The sequence below is a fragment of the Caenorhabditis remanei genome, chromosome IV, assembly GCF_010183535.1.
Source record: "Caenorhabditis remanei strain PX506 chromosome IV, whole genome shotgun sequence".
Lineage (NCBI taxonomy): Eukaryota > Metazoa > Nematoda > Chromadorea > Rhabditida > Rhabditidae > Caenorhabditis > Caenorhabditis remanei.
In genome coordinates, this window is record NC_071331.1 from 23,451,034 (window position 1) to 23,473,822 (window position 22,789).

Here is a 22,789-nt window from a genome sequence, read left to right on the forward strand (position 1 = left end):
CAAAAGAAGCATACTGTAACCTGAAGTGTTTCCACTATCTTTCTAAACTTATTTTATTATGGTACATATGGTCGCAATTTCATTTTTAATCACGTTTAAATTCCACTTCTGCACAAAAATAAACTTTTTCACCGTTTCACAAAACTATTTATTGTTATCATCACATTTTTACAATACTAAATGATACATAATGGAAGAATTTTCTCAAAAAAATAACTTATGACGCTAGTCTGCTACAAATCTATGGAAACACCCAAGAATTGATTAACGGAAATGAAATCAATTATATTATTAGTACACGTGCCTAACTAGGGAAAATCATGGACTCGGTCTGGAGTTATGAGCCGTGACCTATATCATTTGAAAGCTGAGAAAACGCTGATTCCAAATATATATTCAGTTTTTGCCCTCGAGGCCTGGTATTCAAGAAAAACAAGGTCAAAGTTCGGAAAAATGACAAATTATTGCCTTTTTAACGCGCAAAAATCGCAAAAAAATTTTCAAAAAATCGGCAATAGTTTGTCATTTTTCCGAACTTTGACCTTGTTTTTCTTGAATACCAGGCCTCGAGGGCAAAAACTTAATGTATATTTTGAATCAGCAGTTTCTCAGCTTTGCAATGATATAGGTCACGGCTCATAACTCCAGACCGAGTCCATAACCTTCCCTAGAAAGAGGAAAGTTCAGTGGCACTAAATAGAAAGTAAAAATAGCAAGAGTTTACTCAGTGACCAACTTTTAAAATTATAGCCCGACATGTAACCTAACAGTTCTTAAATCAAAGTGTTTTGATATCTACAAACCTGTAATTATACGATCTTGAGTCATTTCACTATGCAACATTTCTCTATTGCACTTGTCTGTGCTGTTGGTAATACTAAATGCGGGAAAGATGATTTTTCGTTCAATACTACACTTTTGTTAGCAATTTCAGAGCTTTACGCTGTTTTTGAACACCAAAACTAGAGACACCTAACTTCAAGCCCCATTTTTTCTGCTATGAGATTCGATTAGACCAAGAAAAACAGATTTAATCAAATTCTCGTTTGGTTTACACACCTAGAAATCAAAATTCTATTATTTCTGAGAATATTTGTGTTAGGAGTTTTAACAAATAATTTTCTTTCCAGTGCATGTCCTTATCCACTACTATTCCTCCCTCTACGTCATCTGGAGCACCATCTGGAGCACCATCTGGAGCACTAGATAAAAATGACCACTGGCTTTTGAACACCCTAGCCACCGCGGTGCCAGGGACTATTGGTGTAGTGATAATTGTGTTCAATTTGATTGGAAATTTCGGGAATTTCAATGTTATCGCAGCGACGTGGAGGAGTAAAAACTTGCAGGTACGGTGATTACTTTTACTGTTTCAAAATGTTGTGAAACTATATTTTTTATCAATTTAAAAAGTGATGTATTAGAATACTCAATATTTCGAGACAAGGCAGAAGAAACAAAAACCTTTGAAATTTTTTATTTTATCGAAAATTTTGTGAAAAGTCTTTATAGCATCAGAATACCTGGAAATAATTACTCACAGTCAGATAGAAAAATTTCACTGTTTCAAAAGTTTTAGAAATTTGCAAAATTTTAATTAACTTAGTTGTTTATCGTCGTTTTTCAAACCCGTTAATCAGACACGATAATTGCAAACTAAGAGCATCGGACATCCGGACATCTGGAAATAACAACAGACAGACAGACAAAAGACGAAAAATTTAAACGTGAGGTCAGAAAAAATTTAATGTTTCAAAAATTTTGGAAATATTTTAAAATTTTCTATAAATCAGTTTTATTTACATGTTTAGTTTTTTGCACATATTAATTTGAAGTTGACTGGACATCTGGACATCCTGAAATACAGACAGAAAGTACAGTAGGACAGACCATAACGACGTAAAAATTTTACCATTTCAAAAATTTCAGAACTTTGCAAACTTTTTAATTAATTTAGTTGTACGTAGCAATTAGACAAGTAAACTGACTGTGAGATTTTCGGACATGTGGATATACGGAAATACAGACAGACATACAAACATATTGAATGTGATACCAAAAATTGTAACGTTTCAAAATATTCAGAAATATGAAATTGTTTAAATTAATTTAGTTCTTTGATTGTACATGCGGACATCTGGAAATACAGACAGATAAATATTTCACTGTTTCAAATATATCAGAAATTCACAAAATTTCAATTAATTTAGTTTTTCGCTTTGTTGAACTCTTAGCTATTAATCAGACAAGTAGATTGTAAACTGACTGTAAAATCATCGAACATTCGGAAATACAGGCAGATAGACTGACAATTTCACTGTTTCAAAAATTTCATAAATTTGACAAAATTTTAATAAATTTAGTTTATCGTCGTTTTTCAAACCCGGACACGATGATTGCAAACTGACTGTATGATCATCGGACATCCGGAAATCTGGAAATACAAACAGACAGACAGACAAACAGACACAGAGGATTTTTGACAGAAAAAAGTTTACCGTTTCAAAAATTTCGAAAAAATTTAAAATTTTCTATTAGTCAGTTTCACGCAAACAAAAAACAAAGAAATTAAATAGAATAGACATTCAAAAATAGGGAAATAGTGACAGACGGACAGAGAAACGTAAAATCGAAAAAATTTCATTTATTTTCAAGTTTAGTCAAAAAAAAAAATTACGTCAAAATTCAACCGTTTCAAAATTTTCAGAAAATTTTGACCGCGACTTGAAAAATTTAATTTGTTGTTTAAGCGAATGGGTGTTCGGAAACTGAAAGATATTCAGATTTCAAGGACATCTGGAAATACAGATATGCAGACAGACAAGACAGAAAAAAAACATTGTATGTCAAAAATTATACTGTTTCAAAATTTTTTGAAATTTTCAAACTTTTTTAAAAAGTCATTTATTCATAAAGTAAATTGACTAATAGACATCTGGACATCCGGAAATACAAACATACGGGAAGACAATTTACAAAAAAATTGAAGCGCGAAATTTTACTATTTCAAAATGTTTTGAAAAACCTGATCGCTTCTGGAAATTTCAGTATATTTGTTTCTTGCACATGAATATTTGGAAGTTCAGGCAGAGACCTAACTAATACATATTGAGATCTCAAGGACATCCAAAATAACAGATAAACAGATAGACAGACAGAAAAAATCTAAAACATAAAAAATTAAACCGTTTCAAAATTTTCTGAAATTAACTCAAAGTTTTTAAGACGATTGTTGTCTGAATATATGTAAGTAATATAAAAATACAAAGGAACACTTTGGACATCCGGAAATGCAGACAGACAGATGGACAGATACTCATAGTTTTTGAAATCCGGACAGACATCTGACTCGCGTAGAATTTTACTGTTTCAAAATTTTCAAAAATTTCGAACTTTTTCTATCAGTTATTCAAACACGAAGAAACATTTGAGGTTTTATGAAATTTTCCACTCTTTCAAAATCAAAATATTTAGATTTTTACGTTTTTAACTATAATCTTTTCTCAAATTCAATTCCAGTCAAAACACGGCTGGCTCCTGGTAATCCTTTGCTCGGAGCACTCCCTCTGCCTTCTATTCGAGTTCATCAATGTGTACTTCGCTCTCTCAGGTGTCCAAATCACCAGACGGTCTTGTCTTCTATACCTATCCCCTTATATTTTTATAAGTTTTCTGCAATCCACTACTTTTATCGCGTTGGCTATTGATGTCTTACTGTCGTTTACGGTAGTCAGCCGATATCAGAAATGGCAGACGACGGGTTACTGTAGTGTGATGGCGTTTAGTCCGTGTGTACTGCCGATTGCGTTTTTGACAAGATTATGGAGTCAGGTAGGTAGAGAGACGCAGAGAAGCGTGTCTCGTTGTCTGCGTCTCCTTTCTTTCCCTTTGCTGAACTTTGACCGTTTATATCTCAAAAATGGACAAAGATATCAAACAGTTGTCAATTACAAAAATAATTCACGTAAAATTTGGAACATTTTCGTAGTTGACAACTTTTTGATAGCTCCGCCCATTTTTTTGATATTCACTGTCAAAGTCTGGAGGAGAGATGAGAACGCAGAGAAGCTCAAGCGTCTCGTTGTCTGTGTCTCTCCGCCTTCTCCCTTTTTCCTCTCTGAATTTTCGTTTCGACTATATCAAAACTCATTTTTCACATTTATAGCTTTTAACAATTCCAGTTTTCTAGAAAAAACGCAAAAAATTATAATTTTTCAGGTATCCGACGAAATAATTTTCCTCTGCAATCCCCCGTTATCTATGGATGCAAAAGCAGTGAATATCTGGGGTGGCTTAATTTCCTCTATTAATATCACAATTTTATTGATCTACGGATATGTTTACTTTTATTCTCATCAGACAAGTAGGTTTTTTTTTTAAATTTAACTATTTTTCTTAATTATCGGTCAAAAAATTTTCAGAAAAACGAACATCGGACTCCAAAATGGCGGAAAAAATAATGCGTTCTCTGACTATTCTGGTGATGGTATTTTGCTTCTCATGGGTCACTTGTATGGGTATGGTATTCCTTGTGGACTATTTTACCGAGAACCCAATTATTATTATGCTGGTTAGAAGTTATGCGGTAAGCTGATGACTGAATTTTAAAAAAACCAAAATTTAAGTTTTCGTGTCCCGTAAGAGGTTTTTATTCATTAAAATACATACAAAAAAAAACTTTAAAACCCCCGAGAAACCATTGAAACCCTAAAAAACACCAAAAAATTGAAAATTAATATTTTTTTTTGGTACCATGCCAACAACTTTTTTATTTTCGAATTTTATCGATTTCTAACAGTGTTTTATATATAAAAACAACAAGAAATGCTTAAAACTACTTAGAAACCATTGAATAAAAATTTTTGGCTCGGGGCCAAAATTTTTCGTTTTTCACCATTTTTTTTGCTGTTTATTCACTCAAAATACCAAATTTTCGTCCTTCTTTCAGGTCATCTTTGCTGCTATATCATACTCACAAACGTTTTATGTATATTATATAAGATCTGAAATGTATCGGAAGGAATTTAAGAAACAAATGTGTTGTGAGAAGGCGGATGCAGCTAGTGGGGGATCCGTGATAAGGATTGTGTCACGGTCTACTAATATTTAATTTAATTTTTTACTGTTCCAAAAAATTGTTTTTAGTTTTTATAAAAGTTGCGTGAGTGTTACGGGCTCGATTTTGTATCGATTTTGTAGAAAAATGTTTAATGGTTATACGAATTCTGGAGAAAATTTGTTCCTGTTTTAGTTTTCATATCAGTAAGATTGTTTATATTAACCAATTCAGTGTTTTATTAAAAGAGAAAAAAACTTACCTCCACTGTTTCAAAAAAAGTTCACAAATGCCTACGTATAAATACCGAGCTAGTATCGCTTCTTCGGCAATATTTGCGTTTTTTTTTGGAATTTTTCCCGGCCTGCGGCGGGATAAAATGACGCGTTGCAATAAATTGCACTTTTCACATAATGATTATAGCATTATCTGCAATGTTGAATATTTTTTTAGCCATTTTAATTTGTTTTTCGTCTTTTGTTTGAAAACATCATTTTACTTGCTTCCCCTCTTTGGGTTCAAAACGTTCAAAAAGATAACGAGTTTATTAGGAAATTGCGGAATGTCGATTCTTAAATTGATATTCTGAAACAGACAATTTTTTCACAAACTTTGGTGATCATCATTTTTTTAATTTTAGTCATTGATGATTGCAGTAGAGTTACCATAAATACTGTATTATAACGGCATGCCGTTATATTTTTCAACTGCCTCCCAGAGAAATTTTGAGGTTTTAAAAACTCATTAAATTTAAACGGAAAACCTTTTTTGGGCATTCTTTTCGCTGATCAAGACGTTATCAATCACACTGCTTCTCATCAGAAACAAGAAAACTCACTGGGATATTAATATTCATGAATTCTGAGTATTGATGGGGTGCCGTTATAATACAGGTGCCGTTCTATTACAGGTGCCGTTATAATACAGTATTTACGGTATCTGCAATATTGAATAACATTTTAGGCATTATACCTTCTTTCCTGTCTTTTGCTTCAAATCGTATAAAGTTACTGTTTCAGAGAGATCAGTAAATTTAAATTTTTTGTTTTTCATGTTGTCAAACCAAACTCCAAGAAAGGAATCATTAATAAAATATTAATTCAGCTACATACATTTTTTCTGCTGAAAATCGAAATATTTGTTGTTTCAACCAATTATTTCTACTGTTTCAATAAATGTTTTATTGTTAGGTACTTGCTAATGACGAAGTGGAAAGTTCTAAAGTAAGAAGAATTTAATTGAATAAAATAAATAATTGAGCATTCTTTCTCATAACTCTTACTGTTTCAGAAAAAATAGAAACAGTAATAATTTCAGGTTCAAGCATACTTGTCATTTGACGGCCCGGTCGGGCCGGGTGGAAAATTTTTTAAAATTTTGGCACCCCAAAAATAATTTTCAAGTGCTTTTTTATCACTAAATTCACTTTAGAACTAATAAAAATCATCAATTCAGTCGAATTTTTGCAGAAAATGCTCCAAAAACCACTTTTTCAAAAATTAATACTGAAAAAAACATGTTTTTCGAAAAAATGTCACTTCACCCGGGCCAGGGCCGGGCCGGGCCGACCGGGTTGACCGGGCCGGGCCGGTGAAAATTTGGAAATCGGCCCGGCCCGGCCCGTGACAAGTATGGGTTCAAGTGGTTTTCAATGTGATTTTCAATAACTTAGAAAAAAACTAGAAAAAATCAGTTGTTTTACAAAAAATGTGGGAAAGAAATCCTAAATCCACATTTTTTTGTTGATATTTTTCTGAATGCAGTGAACTTCCTCCATATGAATAACACGAATGTACACTTATTTTAAAACAAATTAACTTTCATTGTATTGCAATGAAAATAAATGACGAATGGTTTCAGTTTTCATTCTTTAAAAAACAATTTGAAATAGTTATAAATATTTTATAACTTCGCACGTTGCACTTTGTCATGCTAGGCTTGAGTACTAACAGCATACTTTCACTATTTCAGTAACAAACCCTGTTTAATGTTTATTTTTTACTGTTTTGGGCTGAATTTAAATCAAGTTGAGCTGTTTTTCGTCCGCTGGGTGAAAGAAATATTTTATTAATTTTTGGTCCTATCACTTTCACTGTTTCAATGTGTTTTTCTCAGACCAGTCACGGGCCGGGCCGTGCCAAAATCAGGAAAAATCTCTGCACGGCCCGTTTTGAAACATGTTTTGAAAACATTTTGAGTTTTTATATTTTTTTTGGAAATTTTTTGGAATTTTTTGGAATTTTTTGAAAAAAGTATAGTTTTCGAATAAAAATTCAAAATTAAATCATAACGTGAATATGTATGATAATTTAAGCATTTTTACTCTATTTTTTCGAGAAATTTCAAAAAAAATTGGTAAACAATGGGTACCCATTTTTGAATCCGGGCTGACCGGGCCGGCCGGGACAAGAGAAATTTCGGCCCGGCCCGGCCCGATTTTTGACAAGTCTGGTTTTTCTGATCTTTGTACATTTCAAATTTACTAATTACTTCAGTTTTTTGAGATTGTATCGATTGAAAATGTTCAAATTTAGTAATATTATTAGTAGTTTTGTTTTGGCACATATTAAAACAGGATGAAAATCAAATCCGCAACTTTGAAACAGTAAAAAAGATAATCTTGTAGAAAATAATGTTAAAAGTTTATACACACTATACAAAAAAAAGGACATTTCTGATATTGATTAGATTTTCTGTTTCAGAATAGTTAGAAACAGTGAAAACACAAATTTTTGCAATGATCACGTATTAAATTTTTTCACTGATCCAGAATTATTTCATAAGATATTAAAATAAAGATACGCAGTTCTTACACAGTACAACTCCCGGAACCAGAAAAATCTAATCTGATTTTTTTTAATTTCAGTGAAGGTATTAAGAAATTATTACAGTTTCAAAACTTTTAAAATTAAATTTTAAGTTTACTGTTACAATTTTCGTCCTATTACACAAACCATACAATCCAACATTCTTTTACTACTCTTTGTTTAAACATTAAAAAATTAATTACATTTGTTTTATGTTTCAAGCTGTTAAAGTAGATCAACAATATGACAAAAGGATTTTCAACATTCTCCAACTGTCAGTTTTTCTAACCAATTATGGTTTTTTCTACTATTAGAAAACCACAAACTTGGAATTCCTTCAAAAGTAATTTGTCCGTAGTTGATATAGAAAATACCAAAGCTATGTCTCATAGCTATTTTTTATTCTTCAATTTATTAGATGAGTGTGCATTGGAACTTGTAGACTACAGGAAACTTATTTATGTTTCAATTTCGCACTGCACTGAAACAGAAAAATTAATGTTTCAAAATTTTTTTAGCAAGTTTAGCACGAGAACGTATAATTCCCAAAACTCTTGTTTTTTCCAAAAAACTTAATATTATTTCCAAAAAAAAATTGCGAAGATTGAGTGTCTAAAATTTCATTTTTCACAAATAGGAGCACTGAAACAGAAATATTCTCACAAAGACTAAAATTCTTACTGTTTCAATGGAAAATTGCTTTTTTACAGCTACTGTAGATATCAATATTTTAAGTTCGAACATTCAAAAAGTTTGTCGTGTATTAATCAAAGTTAATTACTGTGAAACAGTAATTATCGCTTATTAATCAAAAGAAGCTCGAGAAAATATAATAGAAAAATATAATTTTCTAATAATACTTTGTTTTTTCTAATAAAAGTTTGCTATTTGATGTAGTGTTAAACTCCAAAATTGTATAATTTCTACTGTTTCAAAATGTAATTATAAAAGACACAACAACATATTAGAAAGCGTTATAATTTTACAGTAATCAGTGGAACAGTAAAAATATGTTAGTTTTTCAAATTAAATGAAATAGTTTTTTTTTCCAATATCAATTTTTTTTTCAAAGTACAAAACTGTTTTCTCAATTTAAAATATAGCTACTGACGGAAATTTCTAGTTTTGATAATTCAAATTGGTGAAATTGTTTTTAATATGCAATCCAATAATTCCTTACTGAGCAAAAATTGTTTCACTGTTTCAAAGAAATCCCAAGCTTTTCAGTCTTACCAGTTCACAATGAGTAATAAGTTAGTGCTTTAGGAGCCACGTTTTAGGTACACAGGGGGCGGGGCTTATGCATACTACTGGCGAACAACAGAAAACGCACAAACGAATCATATTTACTCTAATAATGTTATAATATTTGAGACAGTTTGGAAATCAGCTTCAAAAAATTTGAGTATTTTTTATTCCGAAAATAAAATTTATGAAAATAGTCAGTCATAATGGATTTCAGTATTTATATGCTTTTTAACATACTCAATTTTTAACATCAACTTTTGATGCCAAATAAGGATTTAACATTTTGAAACAGTAACATTTCTGCAAAAACGCAAAAGATCAAAGCGAAGCTTAATTATAATTGCCTTCTAAATAATTGCAAAAAATTAATTGAAACTTTATTTCTGTTCTTGATGAAACATTTATAAATATATAAAACTATAGAATTCAATTAAATTCTACTGGATCATATTAGCCATTTTACAAATTAAATCCAATTAAGAGATAATTAAGTATTATATTTAAGCCAGTAGAGGTTCTCAAGCATATATATTTCAAGCATTTTTTTTTTAAATTAAAAATGTTTTCCTAAGTCATCTCAGGCCATAGTTATTGGAAATTTTACTTTTTTCTCTAATATGGTCCGGTAAATTGTCTTCTATGGTACAATGTGGTGGAATTTATAGAATTCGGAAATTTTTGTATATTTATTAATGTTTCACCAGGAACATAAATGAAATTTCAAATGATTAATGCTATACCTGACACCTCAAGGCAAAAATCATTAACAAAACTTTTTGAAATAGTAAAAAGAAAATGAAATCAAAACTCACTACTGTGCAATTTTGTAATGTGCCCTAACCAATCAAATAAACATATCCCACGTCATTTCCGTGAATAATCCGAGACGAGAAAAGAAATTCAGTTTTTTTTTCAATATTCACACAGACATCCCAAAAAACCGATTCCAGGAAATTGAAAAACATAATTGAAATTCAAAACATAATTGAAATCAGAACACCTCCTCGGTGAATTTTACGTTGAAATATAATGAAAAATCCAGGCGAGAGAGTCTTTTTTTGACACTTTGAGGCCTCATAACTCGTTTTAGACTGGTTTTCGGACATGGCTCCAAGAGACTTTTCTCTTTTCAACAAAATTCTGAGTCGATTCATATAAAAAATCTTAATTTTTGAAATATCGCAGTCCCCTTTAATTCCTATTTCTACACAAAAATACAATTTTTACCGTTTCATAAAACTAACTACTGCCTTGATCACATTACTGCAACACTGATTGAGTCTTATCATAATTTTCAAAAAATAAAAAATTATGACGCTAGGCAATATACTGTAAAACTATCGAAATCAAATCCATAGTATTAGAGCATAGTTTTGGGTGCACTAAATAATAATAAATGATAAAGATAACAAGTTTAAAGTATAAACGTACCTTGAATCATTTCAGTATGCAACATTGCTCTATTGCAGGAATGAAAAAGTTTTTCGAAAAAAATTACCGTTTCAATTTTTCTTCCTTCAATATTACGTCCGATTCTTGATTGTTAACCATTTTTATTCATTGTTTTCAGATTGAATTTTCCAGAAACCGCATTTTTCTGCTATTTGATTCAATTAGACCAAGGAAAACATTAATTTGCCACCTTCTCTTATTAATCCCACTAGGTATGAATATTCTTAAAGGCGCAAGCGTTAAAATTTTTCATTTCTCACTAGCCCAAATGTCACGCTTTGTTGACAAACTTTGTCCGTTTTTCACCTTTTCACCTGATTTTTTCTTGGGCAATCGCTGTCCCGTCATTCTTGGAAGATTTGGTGTTGATACCACTTCTGATAGCTGAGCTATGAGCCGTAGAGTGAAAGCCACCTTTTTTGGCTTGAAAAATTTGTATTTTTAAGTGTTTTTCAGTGAAAAAAAATCTGTGACCTTTCAATGACCAAGGCGAGGGAGCTAGTCAATCAGAAAACAAATTAGTTAATCAGATTCTTGTTGAGTTACATACCTAGAAATTAAAAAAGCTCTATTTTTCTCTGAGAATATGTCAGGAGAACAAACAAAATAAGTTGTCTTATTTCCAGACCATGTCCTTATCCACTGCCATCCCTATCACATATTTTACGTCATCACCATCTGGAGCTTCATCTGGAGCTTCAGATAAAGAAGACCACTGGCTCCTGAACACCCTGGCCACCGCGGCGCTAGGGACTATCGGTGTAGTGATAATTGTGTTCAATTTGATTGGAAATTTCGGGAATTTCAATGTGATCTACGCGACGTGGAGGAGTAAGAACTTGCAGGTACGGTGATTATTTCTACTGTTTCAAAATGTTTTGAAATTGTATTTTTTTTGAATTAAAAAATGCTATGGCAGAAGTATTCGACATTTCGAAAACTTAAATAAATTATTTATTACACATTTGAACATCCGGAACTACAGACAGACAGACAAAATTTTACGGTTTCAAACATTTCATATTTATTTTTTTTATGAGTTAAAATAGTGATAATACTAAACTTCAGACAAATAGATCAACTGTGACACAAACATCCGGAATTACAGAGAAACTTTAAAAAAAATAAAATTTATAGGCAGACAAACAGACAAATACCTGTATTTTTTATTTATTTAATTTTCCGTATGTATCATGGATATTAATCAAGAAGACTTTTTTTGAAATCCGGGCATGCGGACATCAAAAAACAGAGATAGACAGACAGACAGCAAAAAAAAACGCGCGAAATTTCACCGTTTCAAAAATTTCGGAAAATATCAGAACTTTTAAAGGAGTTAGTTCTTCTCGCATTTATCACATATTAATAAGATAACTAGACTGACTGGAAGATTCTGGGGCATGCGGACATCCGGAAATATAGACAGACAGACACACAGACAGACAGAAGACACACACATTGAATTGATGTCAGAGAAAATTTACCGTTTCAAAATTTTCAGAAATATGCAAAACAATTTCTATAAGTCAGTTGTTCGCACATATTATTTAACTTTTCTCACATATTTCATGCAGTAGACTAGACATCTGGACACTGAGAAATACAGACAGGCGGACAGACGGACAAGAAAACAATTTACAGAAAATTCTGATCGCTTCTAGAAGTTTTCAATTCATGATACTAAAGATCTAAAATTATCCGGAAGCTGTAACATTGTAACAAATTCGGATTTTAGGACATCCGGAAATACAGATAGACAGACAGAAATACCAACTGAAAATCACTGTTTCAGGTTCCAAAACAGATTTTTAGTACCAAACAAAGCGAAAAACCGCGGATTCTTCTGTTTTTAGCTAATTTTTGCAAAAAATCAACATCTTGCTTGCTCTTAGGCTGAAAAAAAAAACTTTTTATCCCGTCTTCTGAATAAAAACGTGTTAAAATAAGATTATCTGAACTAGGTACGGGCGCAGAAATAACTTGAAATTTGCAACTTTTTTGGAGGTTTTTTGAAACAGTAATTTTTTTTGGAAATTGGAAGTTTTTTGACATTTTCCACTGATTCCAATTCGAAATTCTTCAATTTTTTTGCGTTTTTAATAGTAATAAGTTCTCAAATTCAATTCCAGTCAAAACACGGCTGGCTCCTGGTCATCCTCTGCTCGGAGCACTCCCTCTGTCTTTTATTCGAGTTTATCAACGTGTATTTTGCCCTGTCTTGTGTCCAAATCACCAGACGGTCCTGTCTTCTATACCTATCCCCTTATATCTTTATAAGTTTTCTGCAATCCACCACTTTCATCGCGTTGGCTATTGATGTCTTACTGTCGTTTACTGTAGTCAGCCGATCTCAGAAATGGCAGACGACGGGTTACTGTAGTGTCATGGCGTTTAGTCCGTGTGTACTGCCGATTGCGTTTTTGACAAGGTTATGGAGTCAGGTATTCGGTTTTCTTAAAGAGGCGGAGTTAGCTGAAAAACTTTCAGTACAAAAATGATCCCTGCACATTTTTGTAGTTGTCGTTAGCGAGATGTTAAACTTTACTTTTATGTTTTTTTTAGTTAGAAAGAGAGACGCAGAGAAGACAGAGAATTTTACTAAAATGATTTTAGCAGTTGACAACTTTTTTCTAGCACCGGCCACTTTTGAGATTTGAACTTTTAAAATGCTGAGGTGGTAAAATTACCGAAAGAACAAAAAGTGTGCATTTTGTCGTTTTGGTGAACATTCGAATAATTGAATTAAAAATAATGTTGGCATGAAAACAAAATAAAACACTTAAAATCAGCAAAAAATGCACAGTTTTTAATTCTCGGGAATTTTGACATCTTCGTACTTTAAAGGCTCATATCTCAAAAATGGATGGAGCTATGAAAAAGTTTTCAATTACAAATAGGTGTACGTAAAATTTGCTACATTTTTGTAGTGACAACTTTTTCCTAGCACCGGCCCTTTTTGAGATATCTTTCATTTTTAAAATGTGTTTATTTCGCTAACGTGAGTAACTACAATAAAATAGTCAACTTCAAAAATATTCTACATAAATTTTTCTACAATTCTGTCATTTCAAATTTCTGATAGCTATCATAGTTCCTGCAGGTATCCGACGAAATAGTTTTCCTCTGCAACCCTCCGTTATCTATGGATGCAAAAGCAGTGAATATCTGGGGTGGCTTAATTACCTCAATTAATATCACAATTTTATTGATCTACGGATATGTTTACTTTTACTCTCATCAGACAAGTAGGTTTTTTAAATTTAACTATTTTTCTTAATTATCGGTCAAAAAAATTTTTCAGAAAAACGAACATCGGACTCCAAAATGGCGGAAAAAATAATGCGTTCTTTAACTATTCTGGTAATGGTATTTTGCTTCTCATGGGTCACTTGTATGGGTATGGTATTCCTTGTGGACTATTTTACCGAGAACCCAATTATTATTATGTTGGTTAGAAGTTATGCGGTGAGCTTGCACACTTCTTACAACCGCGCTCTACCGAAAACTAGGAAAATAGTGTGTGAAATTGAGAGACTCAAAGAAAAAGAGACATTTCGTTGGAGCGCAGTTGTAAGAACTGTACGAAGCTAACATGACTGAAATTTTAAAAATTGTATTCTCCAGGTCATCTTCGCTGCTATATCATTCTCACAAACGTTTTATGTATATTATATAAGATCTGAAATGTATCGGAAGGAATTTAAGAGACAACTATGCTGTGAGAAGACGGATGTTGCCACTAAGGGATCGGTGATAAGGGTTGTATCACGGTCTACTAATTTATAATTTAATTTTTAGACTTTTTTCAGAACATTATTTAAATAAATTGTTCTTTGTTTCTTATGAGAGTGTTGCAGTTTCGATTTTATATCAAGAAAATTTTGAATTTTAATTTTAAAATTCAACCTTAATCAATTATAGAAACAAATATGTCAATCAGAAAAGCAAACATTGAAACAGTAGATTTCTAAAAAATTGTTACTTTTTTTCACTGTTTCAGGTTTCCTAGTTATCAAACACACTAATCAATTTTATTAATACTAACGCTTCACAGGATGCCAAGAATTTATATTTGTTTTAGTAGCGTTTTACCAGTCTCCAATATTTATTGGTTATCCTAACATTAGAGAATAATTTTTCTTGTTTCAGTTTTCATATTAGTAAGATTGTTATATTAACCAATTCAGTGTTTCATTGAAAGGTAAAAAAAACTTACCTCCACTGTTTCAAAAAAAGTTTACAAATGCCCACGTATAAGTCGCGAGCTAGTATCGCTTCTTTGGCAATATTTGCGTTTTTTTGGGATTTTTTCCCGGCCTGCGGCGGGATAAAGTGGCAAGTAAGAAGTAAGGCGTTGCAATAAATTTCACATTTTTACATAATGATTATAGCATTATCTGCAATGTTGAATAACTTGTTAGCCATTATAATTTGTTTTTCGTCTTTGGTTTCAAAAAAGATAACGAGTTTATTAGAAAATTGTGGAATGTCGATTCTTAAATTGATGTTCTGAAACATAACATTTTTTCACAAACTTTGATTTTTTCAATTTGAGTCACTGATGATTGCAGTGAAGTTATCTGCAATACTATCTTTTGCTTCAAATCGTGTAAAAAATTACTGTTTAAATTTTTAATGTTTTAGTTTTTGATGTAGTCAAATCGAACACCAAGAAAAAAGCATTTTCATTGAAAACCGAAAAAACTTACTGTATCAAAGAATTATTTCTACTGCTTCAATAAACGTTTCATTATTAGGTAGCTGCTAATGATGAGTTCGCGGACAACTTGAAAAATTGGATTCCAATTGAATAATATGACTTCAAATAATTGAACATTATTTTTCATAAGTTTTACTGTTTCAGAAAAGATAGAAACAGTAAAAATGTTTAGGTTCATGCGTTTAGATTCTCCATAACACAGAAAAAAAAACTAGAAAAAACAAGTTGATATGCAAGAAATGGTAGAAAAAATAGAACATTTTTACTGTTTCACAAATACAAAACTTTTTTTATATTTTTCTGAATGCAGTGTTCTGCCTCAATGCTTACAAAAACACAAAAATACACACATTTTAAATCAAATCAATTTATATTGTATGAATAAGAAAGAATGGCAAACTGTATCAATGTTTGTTTCATTTAAAAAAATCTGCAATAGCAAAAAATAGTTTATGACGCACTCTCCGAGTCGATCGAGCATCGATCAACTGACCATAGGCACACGAAAAAAGTCGACCATCTCCGATTCGCCTATAATTTTGATCAATGATAGTATAAAGTGTTCTCAGTAAATTGGGGTACTTTTTGGCCGGGTCCATCACCTGGGTACCTAGGAAAATCAAAAAATCGATATTTTTCGAAAATTTTTCCTGAAGTAGTTAGGAATGAAATCTCAACAGGAAATTATTGTAGACACTATTTTAAGCATTTTTTGTGTTTAGAAGAAAATTCCAGCTCAACACCTTCATTGTGAAAATTTTCAAAATGTGTGAAATTTTTGGGTTTTTTTCATGAAATCGTTTTTATCTCGTTAGTGACACGAGAAGACGGGCTTTTTTATTTTAAATTCGGAATCTACATAAAATTTGGTATTGGAAACATGCTGGGCCTACTCGTATCTCTAGACCCAAAGAAAGATTTTTTGGGAAGAATCAGAAAAACTTGGATTTTAACTTTCGAGGTCCTCCGGTAAATCATTTTTTATGTTCCAAAGCCATGGTTTTTTAAGTTTTTTCATTTAATCATGTCATTTTTCTTCTGTCCCGACACATATTTCGATCATACCACTAAAAAAATTTCGAAAAAATTGAGTTTTTTGAAATTTTGAAATTTTTTCCAGAATTGAATCATTCGAACAGAAATATTAAGGATATTAGTATAAAACTAGGAGAACATGACTGGAACATGATTTAGGTTTATGAAAAAACTGATTTCCATTATCGGGTCGTCTGAAACTTACGCTTTCAGGGTGAAATTTAGCGAAATGTTCAACTAGGGAAGTTGATGCAAAGGAACTTCATACTTACAACGTTATTTGACAGAGGACTATGTTGAATATGACAGGAAAAGTGAGAAAACGATAAAAATTGACTGATATAACAAGATTTTCAAAAAAGACTTTTAAAAAAACTTTTCTGACTTCCAAAAAAAGGTCAAACCATTGAACATGTAAGAGTCTAATTTAGTCTTTTTTTTTGAAAATCTTGTTATATCAGTCAATTTTTATCGTTTTCTCACTTTTCCTGTCATATTCAACATAGTCCTCTGTCAAATAACGTTGTAAGTATGAAGTTCCTTTGCATCAACTTCCCTAGTTGAACATTTCGCTAAATTTCACCCTGAAAGCGTAAGTTTCAGACGACCCGATAATGGAAATCAGTTTTTTCATAAACCTAAATTATGTTCCAGTCATGTTCTCCTAGTTTTATACTAATATCCTTAATATTTCTGTTCGAATGATTCAATTCTGGAAAAAATTTCAAAATTTCAAAAAACTCAATTTTTTCGAAATTTTTTTAGTGGTATGATCGAAATATGTGTCGGGACAGAAGAAAAATGACATGATTAAATGAAAAAACTTAAAAAACCATGGCTTTGGAACATAAAAAATGATTTACCGGAGGACCTCGAAAGTTAAAATCCAAGTTTTTCTGATTCTTCCCAAAAAATCTTTCTTTGGGTCTAGAGATACGAGTAGGCCCAGCATGTTTCCAATACCAAATTTTATGTAGATTCCGAATTTAAAATAAAAAAGCCCGTCTTCTCGTGTCACTAACGAGATAAAAACGATTTCATGAAAAAAACCCAAAAATTTCACACATTTTGAAAATTTTCACAATGAAGGTGTTGAGCTGGAATTTTCTTCTAAACACAAAAAATGCTTAAAATAGTGTCTACAATAATTTCCTGTTGAGATTTCATTCCTAACTTCTTCAGGAAAAATTTTCGAAAAATATCGATTTTTTGATTTTCCTAGGTACCCAGGTGATGGACCCGGCCAAAAAGTACCCCAATTTACTGAGAACACTTTATACTATCATTGATCAAAATTATAGGCGAATCGGAGATGGTCGACTTTTTTCGTGTGCCTATGGGTGATCGAACGAGTCAGAGAGTGCGTCTTATAACTTATTTTTTCACTGTTTTGAGCTTGTTTTAAAACTAGTTGAGACGTTATTCGTCTGCTGGACAATTTGAAATAGCAAACAATTTTTAATAGCTTTTTTAATAACATAGTTCGTTGCACTTTGTCTTGCTCGGCTTAAGTACTGACATAACCTGCAGTTAAAATCTAATTTAATTTTAAACATCATACTTTCCCTATTTCAATAACAAACCCTGTTGAATGTTTATTTTCACTGTTTTGGGCTTGTTTTGAAATTACTTGAGACGTTATTCGTCTGCTAGAAAAAAAATTCCATAAATTTTTTTGCTATCACTTTTACTGTCTCAAAGTGTTTAGATGATCTTTATACATATCAAATTTACTAATTACTTCAGTTTTTTGAGTTTGTATCGTTATAAAAGTTTTTAAATGTCACAATTTTAGTAGATGTGCTGAATAGTGTTGTTTTGACACATATTAAAACAGGATGATCAAATTTATAAAGGTTGAAAAACAAATCACGTAGTAGAAATTTTTACTGATCCAGAATTCTTTTGTAAGATTATCAAAATAAAAATACGCAGTTTTAACACCATAAAACTTACAAAATCGGAAATAGGTTAAACTTCTTGGAAATAAAACTTGGTAGACCTATTTTTGACAGAAACAAATTATTACTGTCTCAAAACTTTTTCAATTAAATTTTAAGTTTACTGTTACATTCCATTGTTCTACTATTTTGTGTTTGAACATCAAGCTATAAAGGTAGAAAAAAAACTTATTATTGGTTGAGATGGTGTTTTTCCCCTTATTCGAAAACCACAAAGTAATAATATATACCCTGCAAAAGTCAATAGGCGCTATAGAAAATACAACAGCTATTTTTCATATTTTGATTTATTTAGATGAGTGTGCGTTAGAACCTGTTTAGTACAGACGACTTATTTATGTTTCAATTTTGCACTGCATTAGAACAGAACAATGAAGTTTAAAAAATTTTCAACAAGTTTAGCAATACAGTAATCATACAGTAATGCCATATATTTACACAATTAATTTATTCGCCATAAATTAGAAAATTGTGAAAACTTGATTCTTAAACTAACATTTTTTGACAGAAAACAATTTTTACAAATTTTGATGATCGGATTTAAAAAAAATATATTTGACTCGCCGTAAAGGTATTTGCAATATTCCTTGGCATTTTAGCCATTATAGCTTGATTCTCGTCTTTAAGAAAGGAATCCCATCCCATTTTTTTCACTGAAAATCGAAAATATTTACTGTTTCAAACAAGTATTTCTTCTGTTTCAAGAAAGGTTTCATTATTAGGTAGTCGTTAATAATAGCCCGCTTTTAAAAAATTCTAACTTTTCACTCATCTGCGCAAAAAAAATCCCCCATTGCGTATTTTGATCTCAATGACTGAACACTCAAAGTTCAGTTCACACAAACTCCAAAAAACCAAATCAACTAAAAAAAAGCAAAGTTGTGATATTCCCACCTGGACAATCAGCAAAAAAGTTTCCAAAAAAATATTTGCTTTTTTTTCAAACATTGACGTAAAACAAAAAGGTGAAGCCATATCTAATTTCCGGTCAGTGTGGTTTTTGTGGTATCTATAAATACATTCTTTATTTAGGATCATTTAGGCTCAAAGGTCGAAAATTTTTCCCTGATTTCAAATTTGTGTTCTGGTTTTGATGTGGAAAAAGTTTTTCGGGCTTTTTCAGTGCGAAAATCCACATTTTTCTAGTTTTATCAACAAAAAAAAGTTCTATAACTCCATCTTGGCCAGGGATCCTTCCCTAGTTAGTCACAGTTTCAAATTATCATCATTAGAGCGCATTATCTCACGCTTCAATAGTTATGAAAAATTTTCCGAATCACTAGTGCATATCCACCTTTTGAGGAGTTGAGCAGAGCACATATCCCTTTTTCTTTTTTCTATTATTTCTCTGCGTCTCTCTTTCTTTCGTTTCTCTATCCAAGGGATTATAAAGCATATCTTTTGGACTTTTAGTTTTGAGAATATATACTAATGCAATTTTTTCTATACTAGAATTTCAGGAGACCACCGAGCTAAATGTTCCGCCAATTCATAGTGGACACTGATGTCAGGTACGTGCGGGACACTAGTTTTTGTGAATTTTGTGAGGAAAAAAAACGGTCAAAAACTAGAAAAGTGGGATTAATTTTGTAAACTTTTTTTTAATTGAGGTTTTTTTATACACCATTTTAAATACGAACGGACAGGGACGTGCTATTATATTCTTAGTCAAATTGAAAATTTTGAATATTTTCTGAAACAGTAAAAATTTATTAAGACATTTATTGTTATCTTAAAAGTCAGCAAAAAAAATTGCATTTTTAATACCAAAACTGGCTTAATAACAGCCAAAATGCAATTTGTCGATTTTTTGGTAAAAAATGTTCTTTTTTCCAATTAATTACATTATAAAGTAAATTTTCGGTACGAAAAGTTTGTTTTTGGCCAATTTGTCAAATCCGATGTCTGGCGTACCTGAGACGCTTTTTCGCCAAAATTAACTTAAGGAACAGTGCCGGAAACAGATTTTTTCAACTGTTTCAAAAAGTTCTTCTCTAAAAACGGATCTGAATTTAATATAGGTAGCATAGTTGTCCGGAATCCGGATTCCGGAAATTCCGGATTCCGGAATTCCGGGTTTTTTTGACATTCCGGTTCCGGTTCCGGATTCCGGAAAATGAAAATTTTCATTCCGGTTCCGGTTTCCGGAAAATGAAATTTTTCATTCCGGTTTCCGGATTCCGAAATTCCGGAATTCCGAGTTTTTTCGTCATTCCGGTTCCGGAACCGGAATCAAAATTTTGATTCCGGTTCCGGATTCCGGATTCCGGTATTTGAAAAACTTCATTCCGGTTCCGGATTCCGGATTCCGGAAAATTAAAAATTTGATTCCGGTTCCGGATTCCGGATTCCGGTTTTTCGGAAAATGGCATTCCGTACAACTATGATAGGTACTATTGGTTTTTGATTTTAAAATTTTTTTTTTTTTTGCTTAAAATGTTTTTAATCAGAAAAATCCAATGTATGGCGCGCCTGAGACGCGTTTTTCTGTTTTTTTTTCTTTCAGAAAACGTTGAAATTTTCAGATGAATTTGGTCTCAAAAACCGCAGTTCAATAGGAATAGAACATCATTGTTCTATTTGTAAAATTGAAATTTTTTGGAATTTTCTGAAACAGTAAAATTATTATTGTATCACAAATTTTGAACCCGTTGTTTGGAATTTTTGAAACAGGACTAAACTACATGTAAAATTTTCAGCAAAAAAATCAAAAAAATCCGTTTTCTGGCGCGCCTGAGACGCGTTTTTCTGTTTTTCTGCAAAAATTTGAATTTTTGGATGAATTTGGTCTCAAAAACCGTAGTTAAATAGGATTGTGGCGTCTCCACAAAGATTAAGTCAGTTTTAGAAAATATTTTGTATTAGAGTACCACAAATGATAGACTTATTACCTCAGATACAGAACAATTAACTTAAGGAACAGTCATGAAACAGATTAAAAAAAAAGAACTGTTTCAAAAAATTATTTCCTAGAAAATGTATGGATCTGAATTCAATAACTTGTTGGTTTTGATTTCATACATTAATTTATATACATATGAGCTGAAAGCAATATTATATTATTAGTCAAATGAAAAATTTTGGAAATTTTTTGAAACAGTAATAATTTTGAATCGGTTGAAGCATTCTCGTACTTATTGTTATTTTAAAATTTTGGCCTAACTTAAGAATTTAAAAAAAAAACGATGTCTGGCGCGCCTGAAGCGCGTTTTTCTCCAAACATTTTTCTATTCTGGCTCGAAAAATAACGATATAGTGGGTTTTAGTACACAGCCAGTGAATTTTTGTCTGACACGTGTCTGTCATTTCATTTTCAGCTTAGGTATACAATTTTTTATCAGTATTCACATTGTATATGAAATCATTATAAACAGGAAAAAAAAATGCATATGACTGATAACACATCAGTCTTTCTACCCGGGGCTACACTTTTTTTGGCGATTTTTTAGTTTTTAAGTTTTTTATTGTTTCAAGTTTCTAAACAAGAAAATAGTAAACATATTACCTAAGATATTTAACGATGTACTGAAAAAACTTTTCAATCAAATTGCTCATTATTGATTTAATTACTCTCAAGTTTTTGTGAAACAGTGAAAAAAAATTATTGGTTGAATCTAAAAGAAAAACTACATTATTAGTCAAAGTGAAATGTTTTGGAAATTTTCTGAAACAGTAACAATTTCGAATTGATTACGAGTTTATTGTAAATGTATGGATCTTAGTTCAATATAGTTGCTTTACATGATGGATGCGTTGAAAAAAAACTATATTACTGTTTCAGTATACTCAAAAGTGAAATATCATATTTTGCTCATTTACTCGATAATCAATTTTACACCAAACACTTCCAAAACACAAAAATCACTTTTTCAACCGACAAAAACTGGAAAATTGATAAGACACCAATTTCTCTACCCTGATGTAAAAGGCTAGACTCTTTTTTCCGTTTTCGAATTGCTTTTGATAACGAAACGCTATTAATTCCTGTTTTTTGTCTTGTAAAATCCATAAAAACCGGAATAAAAAAGAAGAAAAAACTACCAGTTATGCGATTTTTTCCGTGTAACTGATAAGAATGGTCATATGGTGGGAGAGCAGAGCAGAGTGTATATAAGGAGTGGAGCAGTAGGTCACTTTCTCACGTTTTCTTCTTAAAACAGTTTTTACAACTGCGCTCCACCGAAATGCCCGGTCTCTTTTTCTCTGAGTCTCTTAATTTTGCGGACTATTTTCTTCGGATTCGGTAGAGCGCTGTTGTAAAAAGACGGCCGTGTTAATAACTGTTTTAATTATAATAATGTTACTGTTTCAAAAAAAATTCAATTATAGTCTCAGAGTTTCACTTTTCAATCGTAGAATCTGTTCGGTATCAACTTTTAAATTTTTTGGAACTAAAAAATTACCGTTTCTGATTTCAAGTAAATATATAGTCATTGGTTTTTTTTTTCAGTATTCTCTGTGCTTTTTTGTCTGCTATGCACACCGATTAACATAATAAATGCAAAATACG

General features: G+C 31.6%; 2 protein-coding genes across 2 annotated transcripts; both read left to right on the plus strand.

Annotated features, from left to right (window-relative positions):
* Nucleotides 1-1,133: 1,133 nt before the first annotated feature.
* Nucleotides 1,134-5,110, plus strand: GCK72_015956 (uncharacterized protein; the record flags this gene model as incomplete). The annotated part of the gene is made up of 5 exons (XM_003098709.2): nucleotides 1,134-1,349; nucleotides 3,520-3,831; nucleotides 4,219-4,363; nucleotides 4,422-4,585; nucleotides 4,949-5,110. The coding sequence occupies 5 exons, from the start codon at nucleotides 1,134-1,136 to the stop codon at nucleotides 5,108-5,110; spliced, it is 999 nt and encodes a 332-aa protein (XP_003098757.2).
* A 6,082-nt stretch (nucleotides 5,111-11,192) lies between these two features.
* On the plus strand, nucleotides 11,193-11,682 carry GCK72_015957 (uncharacterized protein; the record flags this gene model as incomplete). The annotated part of the gene is made up of 2 exons (XM_053731233.1): nucleotides 11,193-11,408; nucleotides 11,632-11,682. The coding sequence occupies 2 exons, from the start codon at nucleotides 11,193-11,195 to the stop codon at nucleotides 11,680-11,682; spliced, it is 267 nt and encodes an 88-aa protein (XP_053586005.1).
* Nucleotides 11,683-22,789: the final 11,107 nt, after the last annotated feature.